Source organism: Buteo buteo, chromosome Z (assembly GCF_964188355.1).
Source record: "Buteo buteo chromosome Z, bButBut1.hap1.1, whole genome shotgun sequence".
In the NCBI taxonomy this organism is placed as follows: Eukaryota; Metazoa; Chordata; class Aves; order Accipitriformes; family Accipitridae; genus Buteo; species Buteo buteo.
This window is the reverse complement of record NC_134204.1, coordinates 23,474,155-23,497,415: the sequence shown is the minus strand read 5'-3', so window position 1 is coordinate 23,497,415 and position 23,261 is coordinate 23,474,155. Positions and strand designations below refer to the sequence as shown.

The 23,261-nt window shown below is 39.4% G+C and overlaps 1 protein-coding gene across 2 annotated transcripts in view; it reads right to left on the bottom strand.

The window, feature by feature from the left end:
* Positions 1-5,126: 5,126 nt before the first annotated feature.
* The window catches only part of RNF180 (ring finger protein 180), a 90,500-nt gene continuing 72,365 nt past the window's right edge, over positions 5,127-23,261 (bottom strand). Inside the window, exons 6-8 of one of the 2 annotated variants that reach the window (XM_075020926.1) lie at positions 14,494-14,642; positions 7,454-7,504; positions 5,127-5,180 (exon numbers count right to left, since the gene is read on the bottom strand). In XM_075020926.1, the coding sequence (XP_074877027.1) occupies positions 5,154-5,180; positions 7,454-7,504; positions 14,494-14,642 (227 nt within the window). In that variant the 3' untranslated portion in view covers positions 5,127-5,153. Of the gene's footprint in view, positions 5,181-7,453; positions 7,505-11,543; positions 14,643-23,261 lie in introns of those variants that run through there. The other variant, XM_075020928.1, reaches the window with a different exon arrangement.

Sequence of the window (23,261 nt, the reverse complement as noted above, 5' to 3'; positions counted from 1 at the left end):
ATTTATTTGAAATAGTGAACACTTTTTGCATTCATCCATTATCTGATAAATGTATTTTCTTGTTTTTTTTAAAAAGGTTTTTAAAAACTTGTGAAACAGTTGTTCAGATATTTAGTAATTGACTTCTGCTGGTGGCTTATTAAAGCAGTTTTTTCCTATTCTTGCTTAAATATTATTGAAGAAAATTTCAATTCATTTTGAAATCCACTACTTGAAAGCAGTAGCATGTATAAATTTGTTTATAATATTAAATTAGAAATATATTTACCAATATAAAAATAAATGAGAAATCTGCTAGTTTCCAGTACAAAAATAACTAGTACAATCATAATAATGGTTATATAGGTTACAGTAATGATTGCAGGAGGATGCTTAGACAACTGGTATAAATTGATATAGAAAGGGAAAACATTGACTCCAATAGGTCATAGAATCATAGAATGGTTTGAGTTGGAAGGAACTTTAAATATCACCTAGTTCCAACCCCCCTGCCATGGGCAGGGACACCTTCCACTAGACCAGGTTGCTCCAAGCCCCATCCAACCCGGCCTTGAACACTTCCAGGGATGGGGCATCCACAACTTCTCTGGGCAATCTGTTGGAGTGGCTCACCACCCTCATGGTAAAACATTTCTTTCTAAAATCTAATCTGAATCTACCCTCATTCAGTATAAAACCATTACCCCTTGTCCTTTCACAACAGGCCCTACTAAAAAGCCTGTCCCATCTTTCTTATAAGCCCCCTTCAAGTACTGAAAGGCCACAGTAAGGTTCCCCTGGAGCCTTCCCTTCTCCAGGCTGAACAACCCCAACTCTCTCAGCCATTTCTCACAGGAGAGGTATTCCAGCCCTTTGATCATTTTTGTGGCCCTCCTCTGGACCTGCTCCAACAAGTCCATGTCTTTCCTGTACTGAGGACCCCAGAGCTGGACACAATACTCCAGGTGGGGTCTCACCAGGGTGGAGTAGAGGGGCAGAATCACCTCCCTTGACCTGCTGGCCACGCTTCTTTTGATGCAGCCCAGGATACAGTTGGCTTTCTGGGCCGTAAGTGCACATTGCCAGCTCATGTCCAGCTTTTCATCCACCAGCACCCCCAAGTCCTTCTCTGCAGGGCTGCTCTCAACCCATTTATCACCCCAATAGTTTTCCTTATGACTATTCAAAAGAGAAGTATCTCCGGAGTTTTAATCATGTATTTACCTTGATATACAGTGGTGTATTGGGTTTGTGTGGTGGGGTTTGGTAGTGGGGGAGGGGCCGCAGGGTTGGCCCCTGTGAGAAGCTGCTGGAAGCTTCCCCAGCTACAAGTCGGATCTGCCTCTGCCAAGGCTGAGCCCATCAGTGATGGTGGTAGCTCCTCTGGGAGAACAGATTTAAGAAGGGGAACCTGCAGTGGAGAGGGGAGTGGGATGTGAGAGGAACCCCTCTGCAGACAGCGAGGTCAGTGAGGAAGGAGGGGAGGAGGAGCGGGGGAGGAGGGGATGCCCCTGCAGCCCGTGGTGAGACGTCAGGCTGTCCCCCCCCAGCCCATGGAGGGGAGCGGGGGAGCAGGTGCCCACCTGCAGCCCGGGGAGGACCCCACGCCAGAGCAGGGGGATGCCCCCAAAGATGGCCATGACTCCATGGGAAAGCCCACACTAGAGCAGTCTGTGACTGAAGGACTGCAGACCATGCAAAGGACCCACGCTGGAGCAGATCTTGAAGAATTGCAGCCTGTGGAAAGGACCCATGTTGGAGAAATTCGTGGAGGACTGTCTCCTGTGGGAGGAACCCCACAGTGGAGCAGGGGATGAGTGAGGAGTCCTCCCCCTGAGGAGGAAGGAGCGGCAGAGACAATGTGTGATGAATTGAACCCAACCTCCATTCCCTGTCCCCCTGCACTGCTGGTGGGGAGGATGCAGAGAAAATTGGGAGTGGAGTTGAACCTGGGAAGGAGGGAGGAGTTGGGGGGAAAGTGTTTTAGGCTTTGGTTTTACTTCTCATTACCCTTGTTTTGATTTGACTGGTAGTAAATGAAATTGATTTTGTTTTTTCCCCCAAGTTGAGTCTGTTTTTTGCCCAAGACCATAATGGGTGAGTGATCCCTCCCTGTCCTTGTCTTGACCCATGAGCTTTTCTTTATATTTTCTCCTCCCCATCCCACCCCACTGAGGGAGGAGTGAGCGAGTGTCCGCCTGATGCTTTGTTGCCAGCTGGGCCTAAATCGGGACATGTGGTTTTCATACACTTAGTACTATAATTATACCTTCTTCCTATATATAGCAACATATAAAAATCCCTACTTTTTTTCAGATGTACAAACAACAATTGTTTTCTAGGAGCTGGATTCATGAAGGATCGTGATTAAAAACGGCTCAAGGTTATCAACATACTCAGATCTTCAAGTATAGGCATTTACCAAGGGAACTGAAATTCAAAACAGGACTTAGATTGAGTTGCCTTTATCTAGAAGAGTGAAAATTACATGCAGGAGAATGGGATTCACAATAGTCATATGGTAACTGGGGGAAACAGCCCCTAAAATGTGAAAAGCATATCCAAGACTAGTATTTGCCTCTTTTCCCCTTCTCCCATATACCCCTGACTAAATCATGTAACTGAAAGATTAAATTTCTGTGAAATAGGGAACTTAGAAACTTCATATTCTGTGCTTAATAATGTATTTAAACTCAGATAGAATCATAGAATCATTTAGGTTGGAAAAGACCTTTAAGATCATCGAGTCCAACCATAATATAGTATCTTTCTTTCACTTGACAGTAAGGTGTTGCTGCCCCCTCACATGCCTACATAATCACCTAGTGCTTAGGGCATCTGCTGTGGACAAGGGAAGTTTTGCTTCTAGGAGGATATGTTTAAACCCTTTTCCCAGAAGTGCTCTGGCCACTAAGCTGTAGAAAAAGATTACTGTGATCGGTGATAAGCACATGTATCATTATAGATAAAAGATACTACTATTCTAAGGGGAGTTAGGTGCCCAGGACCTTTGGAGAATATAGGCCTAATTCATTCTACATCAGAGTTCCTTCCTGGGAATAAAGCAGAAATATTTGGAAAGCTGCAGCCACTCAATTTTCACTTTTTTAACAGTCACCTAGAGCCTGTTCTGGCAGTGCATGGGCAGTTTGCAGTGTCATCTGACCACACTCCCTGCCATCTGTATGATTTCCTCATGCCAAGCAATACTGCACACAGCCAGCTATGCTGGCTCTAGTCCATGTGAGGATTCCTGCACTAAAAGGGGAGTAGAGCACAGCAACTTCAGGTGCAGTATGTCTGTTGCAGCGGTACAGAAAAAGGACTAGTGAGAGACTGGATCTGTCCATAACAGTAGGTTAAAAACAACGGGCTGGTGGACAACTTTCATTGCTGAATCAGGACTTCATCCTTACCTGTTTGGAAGGCCCTCTTTTCTAGGACTTGACGTTTTCTCCTTCAAGTCCTTGATTTTAGGTGCACTGTGACTCAGTTACTGTGCAGTGGTTGGACTCACTGCTTTACCTTTCAGGAAGAAACATAAATGAATCACAGTTGTTGTTGCATTTGAAGATCTTTTAAAAATATAACACCATTCATTTTGTTTGAGATAATTTGTTACCCTGCTTTTGAAATCTACCTATTATTAATGTTTAAAAAGTGAGTCATTTCAATACATTTAAAAGTCTTTTTTATTCACCATATATCAAAATTGTGCTGTTTTTCTAATATAATGCTGAATTATGCTTATAGTGGTTTTCAAAGTGACGGCTCAACAATCTTTATGAGCATCCTTTTCTACAAAAAAAGTTGTATGACTGCTATGATCACATTACTGATCACCGATGATGCTGACAACAGAAAGGTTTCTTGACTCAGGTTTGTGCAATAACTACTGGATTGCTTTACTTGTATTTGTCAAAAAGCTTAGACGTGAAATAAACTCATCTTTCTTAGTCAGAAACAGAAAAATGTTTAATAAATCACACTGTAATTTATATTTTGTTGCCTGAAGCAACTTACTATCATCTGCACTACTGAAAGGTTTAGAGATTTTCTCCTTTTCCTGCTGAGGGTACTTAGCTAAGCAGTGTGTGGAGGCTAGTGGGAATCTTCCAGAAATCTCCGTACCAGTGGGTCACAGACAAATCCTGAAAAACTTTTAAAACTTCCTGTAAAGCTAAAACAGCTTTTTTTTTAAGTCAATAAAGAATTTACTTAGTATCTACACAAGCCATGCATGTATAATTTGGCTGTCCTTTGATATAAATTCTGATAATGATAATTTAGTTACTGTTGCCAAAATATGTGTTGATCTGTTGGATTAACACTGTAATACTTGCATTTAGATATCACCTTGTGCTTGTAAAACTGCTTTTCACTAGTGAAGCTCTAAGTGCTTTGCACATTGAGCATTGTTGCTGCTGGACTCTGCATGGAAAATGGAAGTTCTGAAGAACTTGTTGTTAGAGATTAAAAATAATGGGAATTTGACCTGTAAATCACTCTGAAAATAAGGCACTTTAGGAATCACAGATAAGGAAAGATAAGGGTATCTCAATTTATGCTATTGTTACCATTACACTATATTCCTGTCTTAAGCAGAATTAAAGAAAAATAGCAGTAGAGCTTGGTAATTTAATGCCATTATGTCATTTTTTTGTAGTTTAGAATTTAAGTCACAGTGTAGATGACAAATAAAAATGAGTTTGGGAGCCTAGGTGAGTATAACACAAAACTACAAGACAATTTTGCAGGTCATGCAATTGCTGTTCATGTAAAATTGCACTATATGTATTGGAAAAATCATGACCATACAGCTAATTATTAACTTCTATGTTCATTTAATTCACAAGTCTTTAAAAAGATAAAAAGCGGGGTCCAGTTGTTTAAGATGGAACCAGACAGGGCTATAAATTGCCTGTAACATTAATTTCTTGAAACATTCTCTGCTTGATAAGATATAAAAGAAAATTAGCATATTCTTCCTCTCCTGATGTCTAATTCAAATTATTTTAGAACTAGTTTAACTTCTGACAGCTGAAATGCATACATTAGCTAGCTAGAGCCATCTGCAAGGCAAACACATTCTTACCTCATATGTTTCTAATCAGAATGTGTTGTCTTTCAGGCACTATCAGATGCCATGCTATGACAGGTAATGAATTCTGGAGTCATGTACATCCCCAAGGATTTATAATCTGCATGGATTAAGGACAGGTTTATGTGAATTTCAGTTATTTTCACACTTTGACTGTTAGTCTAAACAGTATTTCTTGGGTAGCAACCTAATTATATGAAGAGTTAATACTCCCAAACCAGAGATTATTTTAGGGAGATTGGGATTACATAGGATTCTTTAAAGTATTATTTTTCACTTTTCATTGAACAGGATGGTCATCTAGATTTTTATGTCAGTATCTAACATGCTTTATTTTGTACAGGTAATACAGTGAGGGTACATGAGATTTCCCTTGTGCTCAGTCTGAATGTCATTCTCCAGCTCAGAAACAGAGTACATTACATGATTAGCGTTTTAATACTCTTTTTTTTTTAATGACAGAGTAAAAAGGATTTTAAATAATTAATTTTTAATGCTTACATCAATATCAAATGACTTATCATGATCTTTTTATTGGTGGCATTTACTTTTTCTGCTTCATCGTCTTGTTTGAGGATAAAAGACTATGTGTGGAGTACATTTTAAGTGATTGCCTGATTACATTTTAATGCCTTACTGGAAATGTAGAAATATTTCAAATCAATGTTGAAAATGTTTGATGGAAAATGAAATAGATTAAGTTAAAAGGATATCTAGTGAAAAGTCAGAATATAATTACTGCAGTTTTCTCATCCTAAAACCAAACTGCAAATTTAAAGAAGCCATCACTAATACTGTATCATAGTGATATGTATCCCTTGTATAACATCAATCTAGAAACCATGGGAACAGTTTTATTTGCAAATTAGTATTGAGATGTTGAGGGTGTGAAGCTGAGGAAGTCTTTCCAAATTTTATAAAGTAGAATGGACATTAAAAAATGTGGCTGAGGGAAGGCAGCATTGCTGATGGGTGCCAGAGGAGTATCTGGTTAGGATATGCAGCAGTACTGAGGTCCAGAATATCTTTCAAACTCAACAAATACTTAAGTACACACAGGATACTGATTGCTGCTACAATATTAAAGGAAGTGCTAACAGATATATTTGAAATTTCAACTAATCCTGTGGGGCTTTTTTCAGTAGTAACATTTTTCATTATCATGAGCAATCCTGAATGAAGGAGCATGCTTTCCTGCCCAAGGATTAATGTGTAAAGGCCTTATGCCTCTGAGAGTGCTCGGGAAACCAGGTCCAGGCAGGCTAAGCCAGGACCTTGAGGGCTTTTATCTTCACAGGTACGATGAGCAAACAGGTACATAACCCACTCTTCTGACCCTGTTCTCATCTTCCACCAGCCTTGAATGAAGCTGAGGGAATAGTCAGCTGTTTTCTAGGCAGTGGTCAGTAAAATAGCTTTGTGCTGTTAACGCTGACCTTCGTTTTTCTAGGCCAGGCTGAAAGGCATCCAGTACCTGCTACTGCTACCCAGTACTGCTATCCAGCAGTGGCTGCTTTGCTGTCCTTTGCTTATCTGCTACTTTACATCTTCATGTTTGGTTTCTTGCAAGAACCAACCATGCCCTGGCTCCTGGAATTCTTTATAGAGAACTTCTATACAGGGACTCAGAAGTCACTTTGAAAAGATCTTGGGGTTTTGTTTATATCTAGTGCTAGGAGTTGTTTTGTGCACTTCTTTGGCAGGGTATATATTTTCCTTCTGTTTATGTTTGCCACAATTTTCATTAAAGGCTGTAAAATACAATAGGTTGCAGATTCTTACCTGCGTACAAGTTCAGAGTTTCAGGGGGGATATGTCATGCCTCAGCTGACATCAACTGATTGAAATGGAAGAGCAGCCCCAAAGGGAAAAAAGTAATGAAAAACAATAGCACATCTTGTCCCCTTTGGGTAGAGTTCAGCAGTCACAGGTCAAGCAAAAGACCTTAAGAAAACTGGCCATATTCAGGAATGTTTTAATGAAGAAGAAAAGGAAAATCAACGTCTGCCATCAGATGCCCTGGATAACTCCCAAGGCCTTGCATGGGACACCTGTGCATTAGAGGACAAAAGCTGACCCTAAAGTGCAAGTGCAGACTGTGTATCCAAATATGTAGAGAGTGCCCTGAGCAGCACTCAAAGGGCAAGGAAAGCCATTTGGTCTCCTACATAACTCTGTCCTGCGGAGGGTGAGCTCTGAGCTTTTTGTTCTACAGTGTCAAACTGCTGACTTGCCCAGAAGCATTTCTCAGATCAAATTTGTCAGCTTATTCAGCATGTTTTCTCCAGTGTGTATCAGAGATGAAGTTTGTCCTGCAGGATCTGTCTGTAGTAAAATAATTTTAGTGAAATCACAATACAAAATTACACATACCTTCAGTCTTCTTTCAGGAACATTTTTTTTTTTTTTAAATAAGAAATCACTCTGAAAAAATATAATCAAGTAAAAAGTGAAATGTTGTAAATTAAATATTACATTTTACAGTTAAACTTCCACAGCGTAACACTGGAAAGTACTTTCAAATAGGATTACATTTTAATGCCTTACTGGAAAGGTAGAAATATTTCAACTGAAGAAAATGTTTCATGGAAAATGAAATAGATTATTATGAAGTTATTTTTAACTTAAATTATTTTTAACTAAGTTATTTTATTAAGTTCATTTTGACAGTATGTATTTTCTGGGATTACATCACAGCAACAAAGAAATCATAGTATGTCTAAGACACTGGAGGTTTAGTTTGCTTTCAGTCATAGGGTAATCAAATATAAGTAAATATAAAATTTGAACTTGGTTGTGCCTCAAGAAATTCTGAAAACTCATTTCAGAAATTCCATCTGAGCATGTTTTACAATAATGGAAAAAGTTTGTAACACAAAAATCCAGTTGCAGATACGTATGAGAAACTAAGTATTTACAATGATGGCTTCCATTGATTCTGCTGGGATCTGGATTTCTACTGAAGACCATCCTAAATAGGTATATTTAAGGTTTATCAGGCTTTGCCTTTCAACGTAAGAAATCCTAAAGAACCTATTTTGAAGAATGGTGATCGTCAGTTCTGCATCAGGTCCCTTTAGAAGGAAAGCCTCATGGGAATGCCAAACTGAGGCACCCACAATTAGGAGGTGCTTTTGGAAATTTGAATTCAAACCTTCACCTATAAAAAAATCAGATTTTAGACTTTAAAATATTGTTTTGGGTTTGTGTGGCAGGGTTTTTGGTAGTGGGGGAGGCGCTGCAGGGGTGGCTCCTGTGAGAAGCTGCGAGAAGCTTCCCCATCTTCAAGCCAGACCCACCTGTGGCCACAGCCGAGCCCATCAGTGATGGTGGTAGCGCCTCTGCGAGAACAGATTTAAGAGGGGAAACCTGCAAAAGGGAAGGAGATTGGAATGTGAGAGAAACTCCTCTGCAGACAGCGAGGTCAGTGAGGAAGGAGGGGAGGAGGGGATGCCCCTGCAGCCCGTGGTGAGATGTCAGGCTGTCCCCCCCAGCCCATGGAGGGGAGTGGGGGAGCAGATGCCCACCTGCACCTGGGGAGGACCCCATGACGGAGCAGGGGGATGCCCCTGGAGATGGCCGTGACTCCATGGGAAAGCCCGCGCTGGAGCAGTCTGTGACTGAAGGACTGCAGCCCATGGAAAGGACCCATGCTGGAGCAGTTCATGGAGAACTGCAGCCTGTGGGAAGAACCCACGTTGGAGAAGTTTGTGAAGGACTGTCTCCCGTGGGAGGAACCCCACGCTGGAGCAGGAGAAGAGTGAGGAGTCCTCCCCCTGAGGAGGAAGGAGCGGCAGAGACAAGCTGTGGTGAGCTGACCACAACCCCCATCCCCTGTTCCCCTGCGCCACAGAGGGGAGGAGGTAGAGAGAACTGGGAGTGGGGTTGAGCTGGGAAGGAGGGAGGGGTGGGGGTAAAGTGTTTTAGGCTTTGGTTTTACTTCTCATTACCCTTGTTTTGATTTGATTGGTATTAAATGAAATTGATTTTTTTTTCCCCAAGTTGAGTCTGTCTTTTGCCTGTGTCCAGAACTAGTGGTATTCCTCACTTTCCTTGTCTCAACCCATGAGCTTTTCTTTATATTTCTCCTCATCCCACTGGGGCTGGGGGGGATGAGTGATCAAGTGGCTTTTTGGTGTTCTGTTACTGGCTGGGCTTAAACCATGACAAATTTAAATAATAATAGAAAGTTTTTAAATAATGTATTCTAAATATCTATTCCTGACAGTAAGATGACTTATACTGGAATAATACAACTAGATTTCTTGTGGTTCTTTTCTTGGTACTCTTCTGAACTTTACCATTAAAGGACTGCAACAACCACATATTTCAGTAAGTAGGAGGAAAGATAACCCTCTTGACTCAAGAAACAAGTGAGAGAAAAAAAAATTATAATGAATTGTTCCAGCCAGAGAATTACAGATATGTATAGAAAAGAACAGAAATGAACACAAATGTGGGCTAAGTTCTTCTAGCATTGTGTTATTAAGGGAAACCTCAATAGTTCTACTCAGAATTTCCTGTTTTATTTGCCCATTATTGAAGGATCCACTTTTTTTAGTCCTCAACCTGGTAAGTCTGGTGCGATGACTTCACAGAATCACTTGTATGAGAGATGCTCTAGTCCCTTAATCATCTTAGTGGCTCTTTGCTGGACCCTCTCTAGTAGCTCTGGGTCTCCGCTGTACAGGGGAGTTCAGGGACATAGCACTCAAGGTGTGGCTTCACCAGTGCTGAGTGAAGAGGAAGGATCACCTCCCTTGACCTGCTGGCCACACTCTGCCTAATGCAGCCCAGGATACCATTAGCCTTCTTGATGCCAGGGTGCACTGCTGGCTCATATTCAACTTGGTGTCCACCAAGACCCCCAGGTTCTTTTCTGCAGAGCTGCTTTCCAGCTAGGTGACCCCCAGTATGTATTAGGGCATGGGTCTGTTCCCAGGTGCAGTACTTTGCACTTCTTGAACTGCACGAGGTTCCTTTCAGTCCATTTCTCCAGGCTGTTGAGGTCCCACTGGATGGCAGCACAACCCTCTGGTGTATCAGCCACCCCTCCCAGTTTTGTCCTCTGCAACTTGGGGAGGGTACACTCTACCCCATCATCCAGATCATTAATGAAGATGATGAACAGGACAGGACGCAGTTTTGCGCACCCAGGGGTACACCACTAGTTGCCTCTAGGTAGACTTTGTGCCACTGATCAAAACCCTCTGAGCTTGGCTGTTCAGCCAGTTTTAAATCCACCTCACTGTCTATTACTGTCTGTCTTAGCACTTTCTGCTAAATAAAGGGTATCTCTAAGGAGAGCTTCTTGTCTTGCTCCACATCTAGCCCAGAGCAATCCACAGCATATCTCGCCTCCTTTGGCTCAGCATCTGCCTGGATGCGGGGCTGAACACGAGCAGAATGCTCTTGATGTCCTACCTTTGTCTTTTCTGCCTGCCTATGACTCCCCCTGTACAGACTTGGAATTCCCCAGAGGGGACTGTGCGTCCCACAGTTATGAAGTGGCCCAGATTGCCAAGGACAAAACAAGCTGAAAACACATCAACAAAAGCAACACTACACAGCATCAAGACAGTTACTTGTCACATGATAGCTACAATAGCTACTCTTCCTCCCAGACGTTCATGATGTCAGCACTACTTTCCTCTAAAAATGACAAAATAAACCTAAGCTCTGCTTCATCCTTTTCCATCTCAATATCAGTAACTGTGGTAATGTTGTTGACACGGTAAATATTTCAGGGGTGTATGCAGTGTACTGGTAAAGGCTTAACCTGGATCTCAGTTTTTGTGGGCAGGTACACAGCTGTGGAAGAATCTGTTGTGCTTCACAGTGGCGGCTCCCTATGCAGCTATTGCTTGGGAATTTTTTTGTAAATGGTGTGAGAGAAGCAAGATGACTGGACCTTTGGTAGGTAGGAGAGCTACAAGCATACTCACTGCTAGGCAACAAACTCATACACTTCTGAGTGTGCACAAAGTCCCTTTGCCTGTCAAAGCCAAACTTAGTCTTGTCCTGGATTTCTGCTGCCTTCAACAGTTAATTGGTCTGGACTAACAGTACCAGCACTGAGTATTCTTCATTGTCAGAATGTGTTAGGATCCACACCTTGCCCCAGGATGATTTCTGACAAAAGCTGACCATTTCCAGGAAAGTACTGAAACAAATAAAAGGCTGCTAGTATGAAAAGTTAATAATAGTAGTAAAAAATTCAACAAACCCTAGCTGCACCCCAAGCAGAAACATAACAGACAGGATAACAAACAAGACATTGATTGAAAAAAATATTAAAATTTAATCCCACCAAGAAAAATCCAGTGAAATGACTGCAAAATACTACAAACAACTCATATTTTATTGCAAACATTTTAATACTATTGTAGATCAGAAAGACAAGCTTGCAGAGCAGGATAAGTTTAACCAGAAAATTGCTTACAAAGGACCTGCTCTTGCTCCCACAGTTATCAACAGCATTTTACAGGTGGACTTCAAGGAAAAAACAAATTTGAGCCTTTGAATTGTTACTGTATTTTTACAAAAGTATTTATCCCCAAAAAAGCAATAAAAGACAAAGAAAAGTACCTCTACTCTATGCCTTTTAGGTGTTTTTTCTCCTATGCAGGATGTCTCTCAGAGTTGCAACAGTCTTCATTATGTATATTTGTAATCTTTTAAAACTAATTGTCCCCTGGAATTAATAACAACCAATAAGAAGTAAAACAATATAGGCCAAGAAACAGTTTATTGTTTAGGCCCTGAAGAAAGGTAGAGTTACACAGTTAGAAATGACATACAAAATTGTCACTCCTACTAAATTTAAGAAAATGCAGCCACCCTCAGTCATCAATTCTTGCTGTAAATGTACAAAAGAGGCCAATATTACCTTGGATTTTTTACTCTCCTTTGTTGCATTTTTCAGAATAAGACCATGGTAACATGCTATTAAAAATGATGTAAGTAACTCTTATATAAATAGTATCTATAGTATGTTTCTTATGTCTCAATATATTCTGGAATATTTATTTAAGGATATTGCTTATCAGATATCCTGGTAAAATAATTTTAAATTACATTATTATGGGAATTTCAGATTATGTCAGCAAAGTTAAAGTAATTTTTTGATGATATCTTTTTATTTTAGTATTGTCTGAGATCAAAAGGTAGAAGCAATTTTGTCTTAACAGGTTAATCAGTCCCTCTCATTGCTGAGATAGGAGCAGTAAATTAATAAGATTAGAGAGACAAAAATTGCAGTTAGAACCTATTTCTGGCATAGATAAGAAAAATGTTTAAAATTATTGATAATGTTTGAGCATACAGACCTACACATCTGCATGTAGTAAACATGAGCCTATGACCTAAAAACCCTAGCTTTTAAAAGACTTGTTCGAATCGATATAGAGATGGAAATTCACCAAGTGCTTTACTACAACCTTAAAGCTTTTAAAACATTATGCCTAATGCCACCAGTAATAGAGCCAATCACCTTTAGGTAGAGACAAAGTAACTACATATACTGTAATTACAGCAAATGCATCTCTGTTGCAGCCATGACTGCTTGGTTATGGTGAATTTAAATTATTATATCTCCTTAAATTTGCATAAAGATGGCAAAAGTTATTTAGTCCAATCAATGTAGTTAGACTTGTATTTTTTAATTCTACACATATATTCTCAAAGAGATTATTTTATGCAGCCTCTAAGAAAACTAAATATTAGTAGATGATTTACTGCTGTTTTTCAGATTAAGTGAAAGTTTCTGGTCCTGATCACTTTATAGCCTATAACAGACTGACCATGCTGGCCCTACTCCAGCAAAGAAGCACAAGCACATGCTTAATAAAACCCCTGAATCCATTCCATTCCATTCCACCACATTTGGCAGATGGCACCTTCCACAACACATTTCTCCTTGTTCTCTGCTAGAACAGGGGAGTACACCACCTACTGAAAAACCACAGGTCTCCCACACAAATCCTGATACCAGAGGGACTACATACATATACTCACATACTTTTCTAGATGAAACTGCAGTGTACTTTGCAGGGTCACGCCCTTAGAAATAAAACTTCCTTGTACCTTCCTGAAAAGTAAGCCTCTGAACTACCTCGTACCATTCTTCAGCACCTGATTCCCACAATAGTTTCTAATATCCTTCTTATAATTTAATAGAAGCTCTTTCACTTTAATTTGAAAATACTGTGTAAAGCAGCACGTATGGAATGATTGCTGAACTGGCTGCAGTTTGGTACTGTAACTCAGCAATCTATATATAGAATAACTATAAAGTGCTTTAGAATTGTTTCACATGAAAGGTGCAAATAAATATTGTCCTCTTATGTGATCTCCCCGGACACACATAGTCCTCGTGAGCCCACACTTGAGAGTATCCCCAAATTGTTACACCAATTTAATAATGACACTGTTTTCTTACACTGGAGAATGCTTCTTTCTCCAGCATTTACTGGGGTTAGTGTCTCACAGTGTCATAGCCAGCAGGCCTGCTGCTTGCCTTCCATTAGCTGTCTTGCTGGATGCAAACACACTCATCTGGATGGGTAAAGAAAGGTACAGTGCTACTCTGGGAATCTGCACAAAAATGGTCCCTTTAATGTGCAAAACTTGGGGTTATTAGTTGGTTCATTCTGATTGCCATTTGCTGAAAAGATGAACTGTCAGCACACTGTGCAGTATCATTTCTCTTTTTGGTTAACAGGCTCAAAATTTCAGGCACTGCGTACAGCACATCTCCACAGTAGAATGCTGACAGGTCTATCAATTGTCAGAATTTTCCAGGATTTGGATTATACCACTGAAATAGCTCTGATGAATGTCTATATAATGCATGGTGCAGCACTGCAGTGCTTATAATCTCCCATTCCCCAAAGATCTCTCTATAAATGGGAGGCATCTTTATTGCTTTTATATATGAGGAATCGAAGCACCAATGAGTGAGCAAAGTGTATCAACATAGAGTCGAACCCCAAAATGACGCTGTGGGTCATATTCTGTTGTAGTACACAGAACTCCCCTAAGAACAAGCAGTATTCTATATTTCTACAGAGAATTATTTTATACATTAGGGGTAAATCCTGTTCCTACCAAAATCAAGGCAAAACTCGCACTGAATGAAGTATGATCTGGATTTCACATTATATTTGGAACCAAACTCAAGTACTTTATCACACACAGCAGAAGTATCAAATAGCCTCACAGCATGCTTGATGCAGTCTATTACAATTATGAATGATAAATGCGGTATCAAACAAACATTTTGCCTTCTTCAAGTTTTCTCTATTCACATTATTGTGGTTCATATAACTGCTGTTTTCTTTAACTGTGATTACTATAGACTAAAAAGGGAAAAAGAAATAACAAAGAAAACAGAACACAATAAATCCAATTACCCAGTTCACTGAATAAATGTAGATTATCACCATATCCATATCAAACCGCCATCCACGGCTATCATCCTCAAAGTCCATGTAGTCCATCCTGTGAGCAGCATGTGGGAAATGCCTCCTTGTTACAGTATCTGAGCGTCTTTGAAAACCTGCTGAAAAACAGACTAGGAGATAAAACTTTATAAAAGCAACTAGATTCACTAAAAAAAAAAAGAAAAAAGTTAACCCTCCTTCCTCCAGTTATTTACAGGACAAATGGAAGCAGGAAATCTCACACCTCACTGCTAGGTTTCCTCACTTTGTTGGACAAGAAGCTCTCTGTGGACTTGATTTTGAAAGATTTAAGAGATAACTCTGTCTTCCATGTCTGGAAAATAATACGTTTGTTTGTTTGGATTTGGCACTCTCTACTACAGTAAAGTAATGCTATCTGCTTATGTTATCCAGACCTATTAAACCCCTCTCCTTTGGTGCCTTCTTCCGCTGAATTTGATTCAGTGATCTAGAAGTGAAAGGCTCCATATACTGTAATTAATCTCTTGAGTAATTAATCTCTGGATTACCTAAGTCTACTCATCTGAATTCTTCAGTAACTGAGACACATCTGTACATGTACACACATAGTTCAACAGCACAAATACATCTGAATTCCTATTTCTAGTATTTGAATTTTTTTTCAAAACACTCTTCTAAATAAATCCTGCTTGCTTTAATATTATGTCTCTATATGATACATACCATGTTAAAATCCAATTTTTAAACTACTGTTTGTATGCTGATAATATGTTAAAAATATACAGGCAGATGCAAACACAGCCTTTCAAGTGGAAGTAAAAATCCTGTGACTCCAAGAATGGTCTGAGTGTGGGGTCCTGCCAAAAGGTCCTTCTTCTTCATTCCTCCCCTGACTTCACTATGTAGTAAGAGAAGTACTATAGGAGCATAGCTCTTGCATATGTCAAGATATGAGGTTAGAGAAGTGTCTGTGCAGCTGTGTTAGACAGCAGGTTATGGCACAGAAAGGAGGCTGGGGGCTGTGCTGCAAAGGCGGATCTGTCCCATTCTGATGAAGGACAAGGAGGGAATGCAGTCATACGGGTCTGGATTTTCATTCTGTTTTCAGGGAACTCTCAATCTTTACGACACATTCCTTGATTTTGGAAAACAGGTCTTTGCTGAGCTGCCCACAGTCTTCGCCTCTGCACTGACATCATGGCTTTTGGAGTCTGAAGGTGGGTAGGTAATGTACCCTTCAGTGTGCACCACTGCACACCAGTGCATTCCTCAGTTTTAATCTACTACCATGCTGCCTTCTAATCCAGCTTAATTAACCCTCCTTGAAGTTCCTCAGTCTTCTGTTTTTGACTAATATAAATAATTGTGTATTGGTGTTCATTTTAACATTCTCGGACCTTATTTAAGGTAATTAAGAAATATATATATTTTTAAAGTGTTCTAATATAGAACTTTGCTGGAATTTCAATATTACTACTTTTCAGTGGTGGATATTGGCTGTTTCTTTGTATATTTTTTCTGAATTAATATTTTGCCCAGAACTTTTATAGCACAACTGCTTCCATGCCTTCCAAAGAAAGGTATTTTCCCTCTTTGGTATCCTTTCTAAGATAGTTCATCAGAGACCTTTTGACTCCAAATTACACAGGTAAACTGGTCCTCCTGTATTTGTTTAATGACTGCTTTATTTAGAAATCTGCCTAGACTACTGAGACACAGAAATACTTCCTTTGGAGAATCTCTCATGCTTAGACATCATGATATCATTGCATTTCTTTTTAGTTTTTTATTTTTAATGACAATTTGGATCTGTTTGTCATGTACAGATACTAAGTTTCTAGATCTCTATACACCAGAATCTCTCTAACATTATCTTATTTTGGAGACTATACATGAAACCTTCATGCTAGTCAAGAGAGTAGTGAAGTTTTATGATGGTTTTCAGTGACTCCAAGTGGGCCAAGATTTGCCCCACAGCTAAATATGCTACACTCAGTCTAGGAAAAAAAAGTAAAAAATTCCAGGGATTTACTTTTAAAAAGTTTTAGATTGTAATACCAGAAAATTTTATGCAAGTGCATGAGCTAAACATCTGCTTAAAGATACTGAAGATCTGTTTAAAGTGTGATATGGACCTCCTGGTTCTTTACGTTATGCTTTAGAGTATGTTAATTTAAAATTATGTTAATTTAAAACAGTATCTTTGATTACTGAAAAATAACATTAGCGTCGTCTTTTAAGTATATTTCTGCCAAGATGTAATTTACTTGAAAAATGCTCATGTAAAACCTTACCCTAATTTCAATCCTGTATTTTTCCTTATTTCTTTTCTAACAATTTAAAACATTACTGTCAAATAGAAACCTACATTTATGTTGTTATGTTCCACTTTTAAAATTTAATTTGTAATGGCATTAAATTTTACCACTAATGATATATCATTCACTTTGCCTTTTACACATGAATTTTAGTGTGTATTATCCTCTCTGGGGTGACTTAGTCAAGACTGCTACTTGTGCTTCCTTTTTATTTATTTCTATACTTAAAGTAAGTACAACACAAAATGCTAGAGGCTAGTTTTGGATCAACAGGGATAATCAAGGAATTATGGAAACATGTAGCTACTTTAGTTTTGACTTGGTAGTCCTCACCTGCTAGAGGATTTGGACAAATATTATCCTTCATTTGTATGTCTGTGCAACTCACCTTAAGCAAACCTGCATTGAGTTTATCACAGATTATACTTTGCAATGTAATAATTCTACATTCAAGAACAGCAGTTTCAGTACAGGAAACTGGCTGTTCTCTAATTCTTCTTCCTATAGAAAACCACAGAAAAATTGTTGATGCTGTATTAAAGGTATGTATACAATCAGGAACTGCTTACTATACACCATGCATAATCCCTGTGGCTTCCCTCAGTATGAGTAAAGCTATTGAAAGTTGACAGGCACTTATGTGGAATAGATTTCAATTCCATTGCTGAAAGAGTCTCTTTTTTACCATCTGTAAATTGATTAAGCTTCAGCTGAAAATGTCAATAGTACAACTATTATGTAAACTGAATTCTAGGACTTAGCAGAGGCTAACAAAGAACAAGAACTGTTTCTTTTCCCTGAAGCATATTACAAAATAAACCTGCGTACAGTACTGAAACCAAGGATCGGACTTAGAAACCCTGTATGATCATGCACAAAGGTTACTGCAGACTCTATCATCCATACTATGACTACCGTCTTTAATAAATTCTGACACAAAAAATACCTTCAGATGTCTCTCTCACCAGCTAGAGTGGAAATAAGCCATGTTTCTGCATCTGATTCTAGCCATCTGCAGATAAAAACTGAGAGCTGTAGTGTTCAAAAACTGTACAGCAACATGGAGTAGGGGCTTGAATTATGAAATAGAAGAACTGAGGGACCTTCAAATCACTTCTAATGTATTTGCTTCTTTTTTAAAAAGAAACCCTATCTTATTTGATGAATGCAGTCCCTAAATGATTTCTACATGGGCATGTATTTGTTAAAACATGTATTTAACTTTTTTTTGTGCGTGCCTGTGTTGCTATACTCTGAACAAGAACTTCCACTCAGTCACATGAATATGCATGCACAATGCCAGCGGAGTCTGGCAGACTGTTAGTGGAAACCTGTTACTCGATAACAAAAACACTGTTGTGTGCAAATCACACTTTTATACCCACCAAAGCGTGCAAATCAAAAAGGACTTTCACCAGAGCATCAAGAGGCGCATCTGTTGCATGTGTCCCTGCCAAAGTTTTTGCAACCTCCTATTGAGGTATTAGCAACACTCAAAATAAGACTACAAACAATTTAAAATATTCTCCCGATTTTATAAATTGACTGACCTAATTTTGCTATGACTAAAGAATATAAGATGGAAAATTTTACCCTAAAAATGTGCCCAAATGAATAATATGCAAGTTATTATAACCATTTACATTATAAGTGCTCATGTAAAATTAAATTACCTAAGAACAAGTGTTATTGGCTAATCAGATGTACCAAGATCATTTTGAAACAGTCTCTTCTTTCTGATTATGAGCTGCAGCAGATAGATAGAGCTACTGAAAGACTGTAAGAAAAAAGCCAAGTACAGACTGACACCTTCCCATATATGCCCTTGCTGAAACCAGCAGCTTAGGACCCCAGTACTTTGGAAGCTGTTTTCAGAATAATGTGTTAAAATGGTATTGATAGGATTTTCTTTTCTTACATGTGTATGGGCATACTTTTGAACAAGATCTCATATTGCCTTCACTTACTTTGCTTTGTGTTCCTTGGTGGAATAGTCTTAGAGCAAATAAATTGATTTCCTTTCAGGTGAAACTAAACCAGATTATGAGTTCTAAGAGCTCTGATGTGTTCCAGTAATATGCTTCAACCACTAATGGGCAGCCCTTGGTATTTGAAGTAAGTTGCCCCTGTTCCCTAAATGCAAATGTGGACATCTGGCCCTCAGTGCCAAATGTTTTGCCCTATCTATTACGGCTGATATAAATGCTAATGCAAGAATGCCTCAGAGAGGCAGCGAACAATCTTTCCTAAAACATCTTTATGCTATTCATAATTTTACGGGCCTCTTGTATCTGTCTTCTGTAATATCCTTTCCAAAGGAAAAACTTGTGAATGTCCTTTGTACAGAAAAGCTTCCATGCTTCAGATCATCCTTTCCACATTATGCTTCACCCTGCTTTATCCTTCTTTGAGATGATGTAATCTAAAATTATATGCAAAACTGGAGATGTGGGATTGCCACAAATCTAGAAAATGACACAATGTTTTCCATTTTGTTATGATCCTAATAATTCCTGCTTATCTTTTGACTATGGCTGTGCATTGAATGTTTTCAGAAAACTAATCACAGTATTACCCAGATCTCTTTTCTTAAGTGGCAATAGCTAATTTACAGCTCATCATAGTGAATATTATGTATTATGGAGATAGCATAGCCTCTGTGGGCAACTGCTCACCACTTAACTATCCTCACAGTGGAAGTGTTTTTCTTACTTGCTGTCTGAACCTCTCATATCCATTATCACTCATCCTCCTGCCATGCACCACTGTGAGCAGCTAATCTGTCCTCTTGGTGGTCTCCTTATAGGTTTGGTAAGGCTGCCTGGAGATCCTCCCCAAAGCCTACCCTTCTCCAGACTGAACAAGCCAGTTCCCTCAGCCCCTCCTCACAGGGCAGGTGCACCAGGCCCCTGAGCACCCTGATGTCCCTCTGCTAAACCTGCTCCAATTTACTGCCGTCTTTCATGTATTGGGGGGTAAGGGGGGGGGGCGCAAAACTGCAGTATTTAAGATATGCTCTGCGGAGTAGCAGAGGATGAAAACCTCCCTCATCTACTGCTGTTCACAGATCACGCTCCTGTTCATAAAGCCCAGGATGCTGTTGGCCGCCTTCACTGCCAGGGCACACGGCCAGCTCATGCGCAGCTTGCCTTCCAGGATGCCCAAGTCATTTCCAGAGGGCTGCACCCCAGGCTGTCAGTGCCCAACCTGTCTCATTGCCAGGGGCTCTTCCTTCCCAGGTGCAGGACTCGGCATTTGCCCTTGTTGAATTTCACAAGTGTCCTTTCAGCACACTTCTCCAACCCATCTAGGTCTCTCTGAATGGCAGCCCTGCTGGTAAGTCTATCAAGCAGTCCTCCAATCTGTTGTCCTCTGCAGACCTGATGAGAGTGCATTCTCTTGCCTCCTCAAGGTCACTGATCAAGAGCACTGTTAGCTGTCAAGTTCATATTTACTATCATCAGTGAAACGAATAATTTAGTATCACTAATAAACTTTTTCAGGTGTATAAGCATCACTTCTCCAAACCACATATGAATGTTCTTAACTACCCAGACTGCTCTGGGATTCCAACAACAATCCAATGTAGTTTGCTAGATGCTCTTTTACATTGTATTTTCCATCTTCTACCTTGGTCTGGTTTTCTTTTTACGTGCCCTACTGAAAGGGACTTATCTGCTGAAGCACCTGCTTTACTGTTTCAGCCCATTTCTCCAGTCTGTCTTGATCTCTCTGAATAGAAGCCCTGTCAGTGAGTCTACCAACCGGTCCTCCAATTTGTGTCATCTGCAGACCTGATGACAATGTGGAGAAATGGGCCAAAATTTCCCAGCATTCTGTACTTTTTCCAAGGATACAGTGTTTTTATGCTGCCTTCACAAACAAGGTATCATCCCAAAATTCTTGCATAAAAACTAGCCTTCTCCCATATGCACATCATGCAGCATCCTACTCTGGTTATGCTAATATAATAGCTAAATTGCAGGATTTCCCAGTTAAAATGAGCTATGAGATCTGTATTTCCAACAAAGAAAAAAGCATATATTGCTTGAGAGGTTTATGAGAGGATGGCACTTACCCTGTGTGAATGCCTGCAAGCATGTCCCATTGACTACGGATCTCATGTTCCAAGCTCTCAGTCTCAAGCCCTCCACCAAACTCAAGTCCCCAAAGAGTCCATTTCCTTCCCCAAACCAAGGCCACTCAACCCAACCACCATGCTTCTCAGATCCAGAGTTTCAGCTTTTCTCTTCCTCCTGCATGAAAAGCTTGAACCTCCCTACCCTCCTGCCTCAGATATTGCAGCTCCAGGCATGTATTGTCTCAGAAGTCAAAATCTCATTTTTTTTTCTGGAGAGAGCCCTCAAATTCCAAACTCCTCTTGCCCCAGGATGCACACCAGAATCTCCAGCTTTCCTATGGTAAAACTTCTACCATCACCTTTCAAGGCCTTTCTCTTTGCAAAGTCCAATCATCTTCCCAAACCTCCCTCGTTATCCTACTCCTATCTTCCTCTCACCTTCTCTCTGCTCTCTGAATATTTCTCCGCTCTTGCCCTTGTGATTTCCCCTGAGGGCTCCCACTGGCTGCTAGCACCTTATAACCATGTGACTAAACTCATATGATGGCCTAAACATCTCTCCATTCCTTTTCCATCACCAAAATCCAAGTCCTACTTTTTGCTAACAGTTGGGCTTTAGAAAACCTGGATGTAAAGTGTACTTAAACTGGACATAATCGTTATCTGAAACCATTTTTATATTCACTATGATGTCTGTCTTACTAGCTATAAAACTTTTGCAGGGCTTTTGGTTTAAATGTAGAAATCTGTGACAGTCCCAGAGAGGTAAATTGTGTGTAAGTAGTTATTTGCACATGTATAAAATGTGATTTATTGAACTCACTGTGCATACAATACAGTGTCCTTCTGTACATGAACAAAGCAGCAGCATGCAGGCAATTTAGCGGGGAATACACAGTAACTGCTTTTCAAGATGTCAAAGAATATTGTCTACAAAGGGTCTAGAAAAGCAACTGATTACTGTGAAAATCTGAAACCACCATGTCCTGAAGTGTTTCATACAGGACACAAGATGTGTTTGCACAAGGGGCACTCCTTTTTACAAGGCAGAATGGTTAGGAACCACTATTCCCCACTCCTACAGCAAGCTTTTTGTTTTGTGACTTTCATAAGGCATTTGACATAAGAAAAAGAACAGCATGCTACAGACAAAACTATGCAGAAACCCCCAAATGTGGTAATGCCACTAACTCACATACACTTCATCTGTTGAAGCAAAATACTTATAAAAACTGCAGTCCTACAGAATCAACCACCAGGTAAATAATGCTTTTTGCTGATAGGTATCAGCCTAACTATTGGCACTTATATCTCTACTCTCTTAAAACTTCATAAATCCTACATGGATCTGGGAAGAGAATATACACAAATGAATCAGAAATCACTTAGCAATTAAAAGAAGAAAAAAATACCCAAAATAATTCATAGAAGTTCCTGCAGCAGTCACAGTTCTTACAAATATTTATTTCATACTGCTCTAATTTTACATATTATTTTCAAGATTACAGATATGATGATCTATTCCTTTTTTTTTTTTTTTTTTTTAGCTATTCTCTGACTTTTTCTACATGGATACATAACCAAATTAAGCTCAGGATTTAAGGCCATGTAGTACACATCAATACATAAAAGCTGTACTTGAATTCAGCATTTCTTTGGGCTGTTTATTGTTAATCACTGCAATTAGCACCTTCAGGACAGAGAGGAGGCAACTTCTCATTAGAAGTTTTTTTCCTCTGTGAAATAGTGTAAATTTCATTCAATCATCACTACAAAGATTTACACATGACAAAAAGATCTGACAGTTTTACTCTGGATAGGAAATGAAGATGAGGTTTTTTCCCCATTCAAATACAGCTAATTGGATTTTAGTGAGGTTTATTTATAATTGAAGTTTTTTTGCCTGTTCCTACCACTAATTTGAATTCTAAGACATAAATATATGTCTGCCATAAATTAACAATGACATTCTGAATATTAAGTAAATAACCAAGGCAGTGTGAAGGCAGTTACCTCTCACTATTTTATAGACTACTAATTCAGCTTTTACTGATTAAAACAGAAACCGTAAAGCTAGCTAGTGTATCTTATCAAAGAATCAGGTTATTGGAAAAGAAAACAAGAGAAAGCTTTAAAAATGAATGGCAAAATCCATAAAGCCACATTAAATACATGCATACATATTTTACATTGAGTATTTTGCATAACTTTTTCCCTGATTTATTAAATATGAAATCTATTTATCAATTTTATGAGACATATTCAACTACTATTGTGCCCAGTCCCTCTCATAAATTCAAAGCAAAAAGAGAACAACTCATTTTTTCTATCTTTGGCTGTTTATTTTCCAGGAAGTA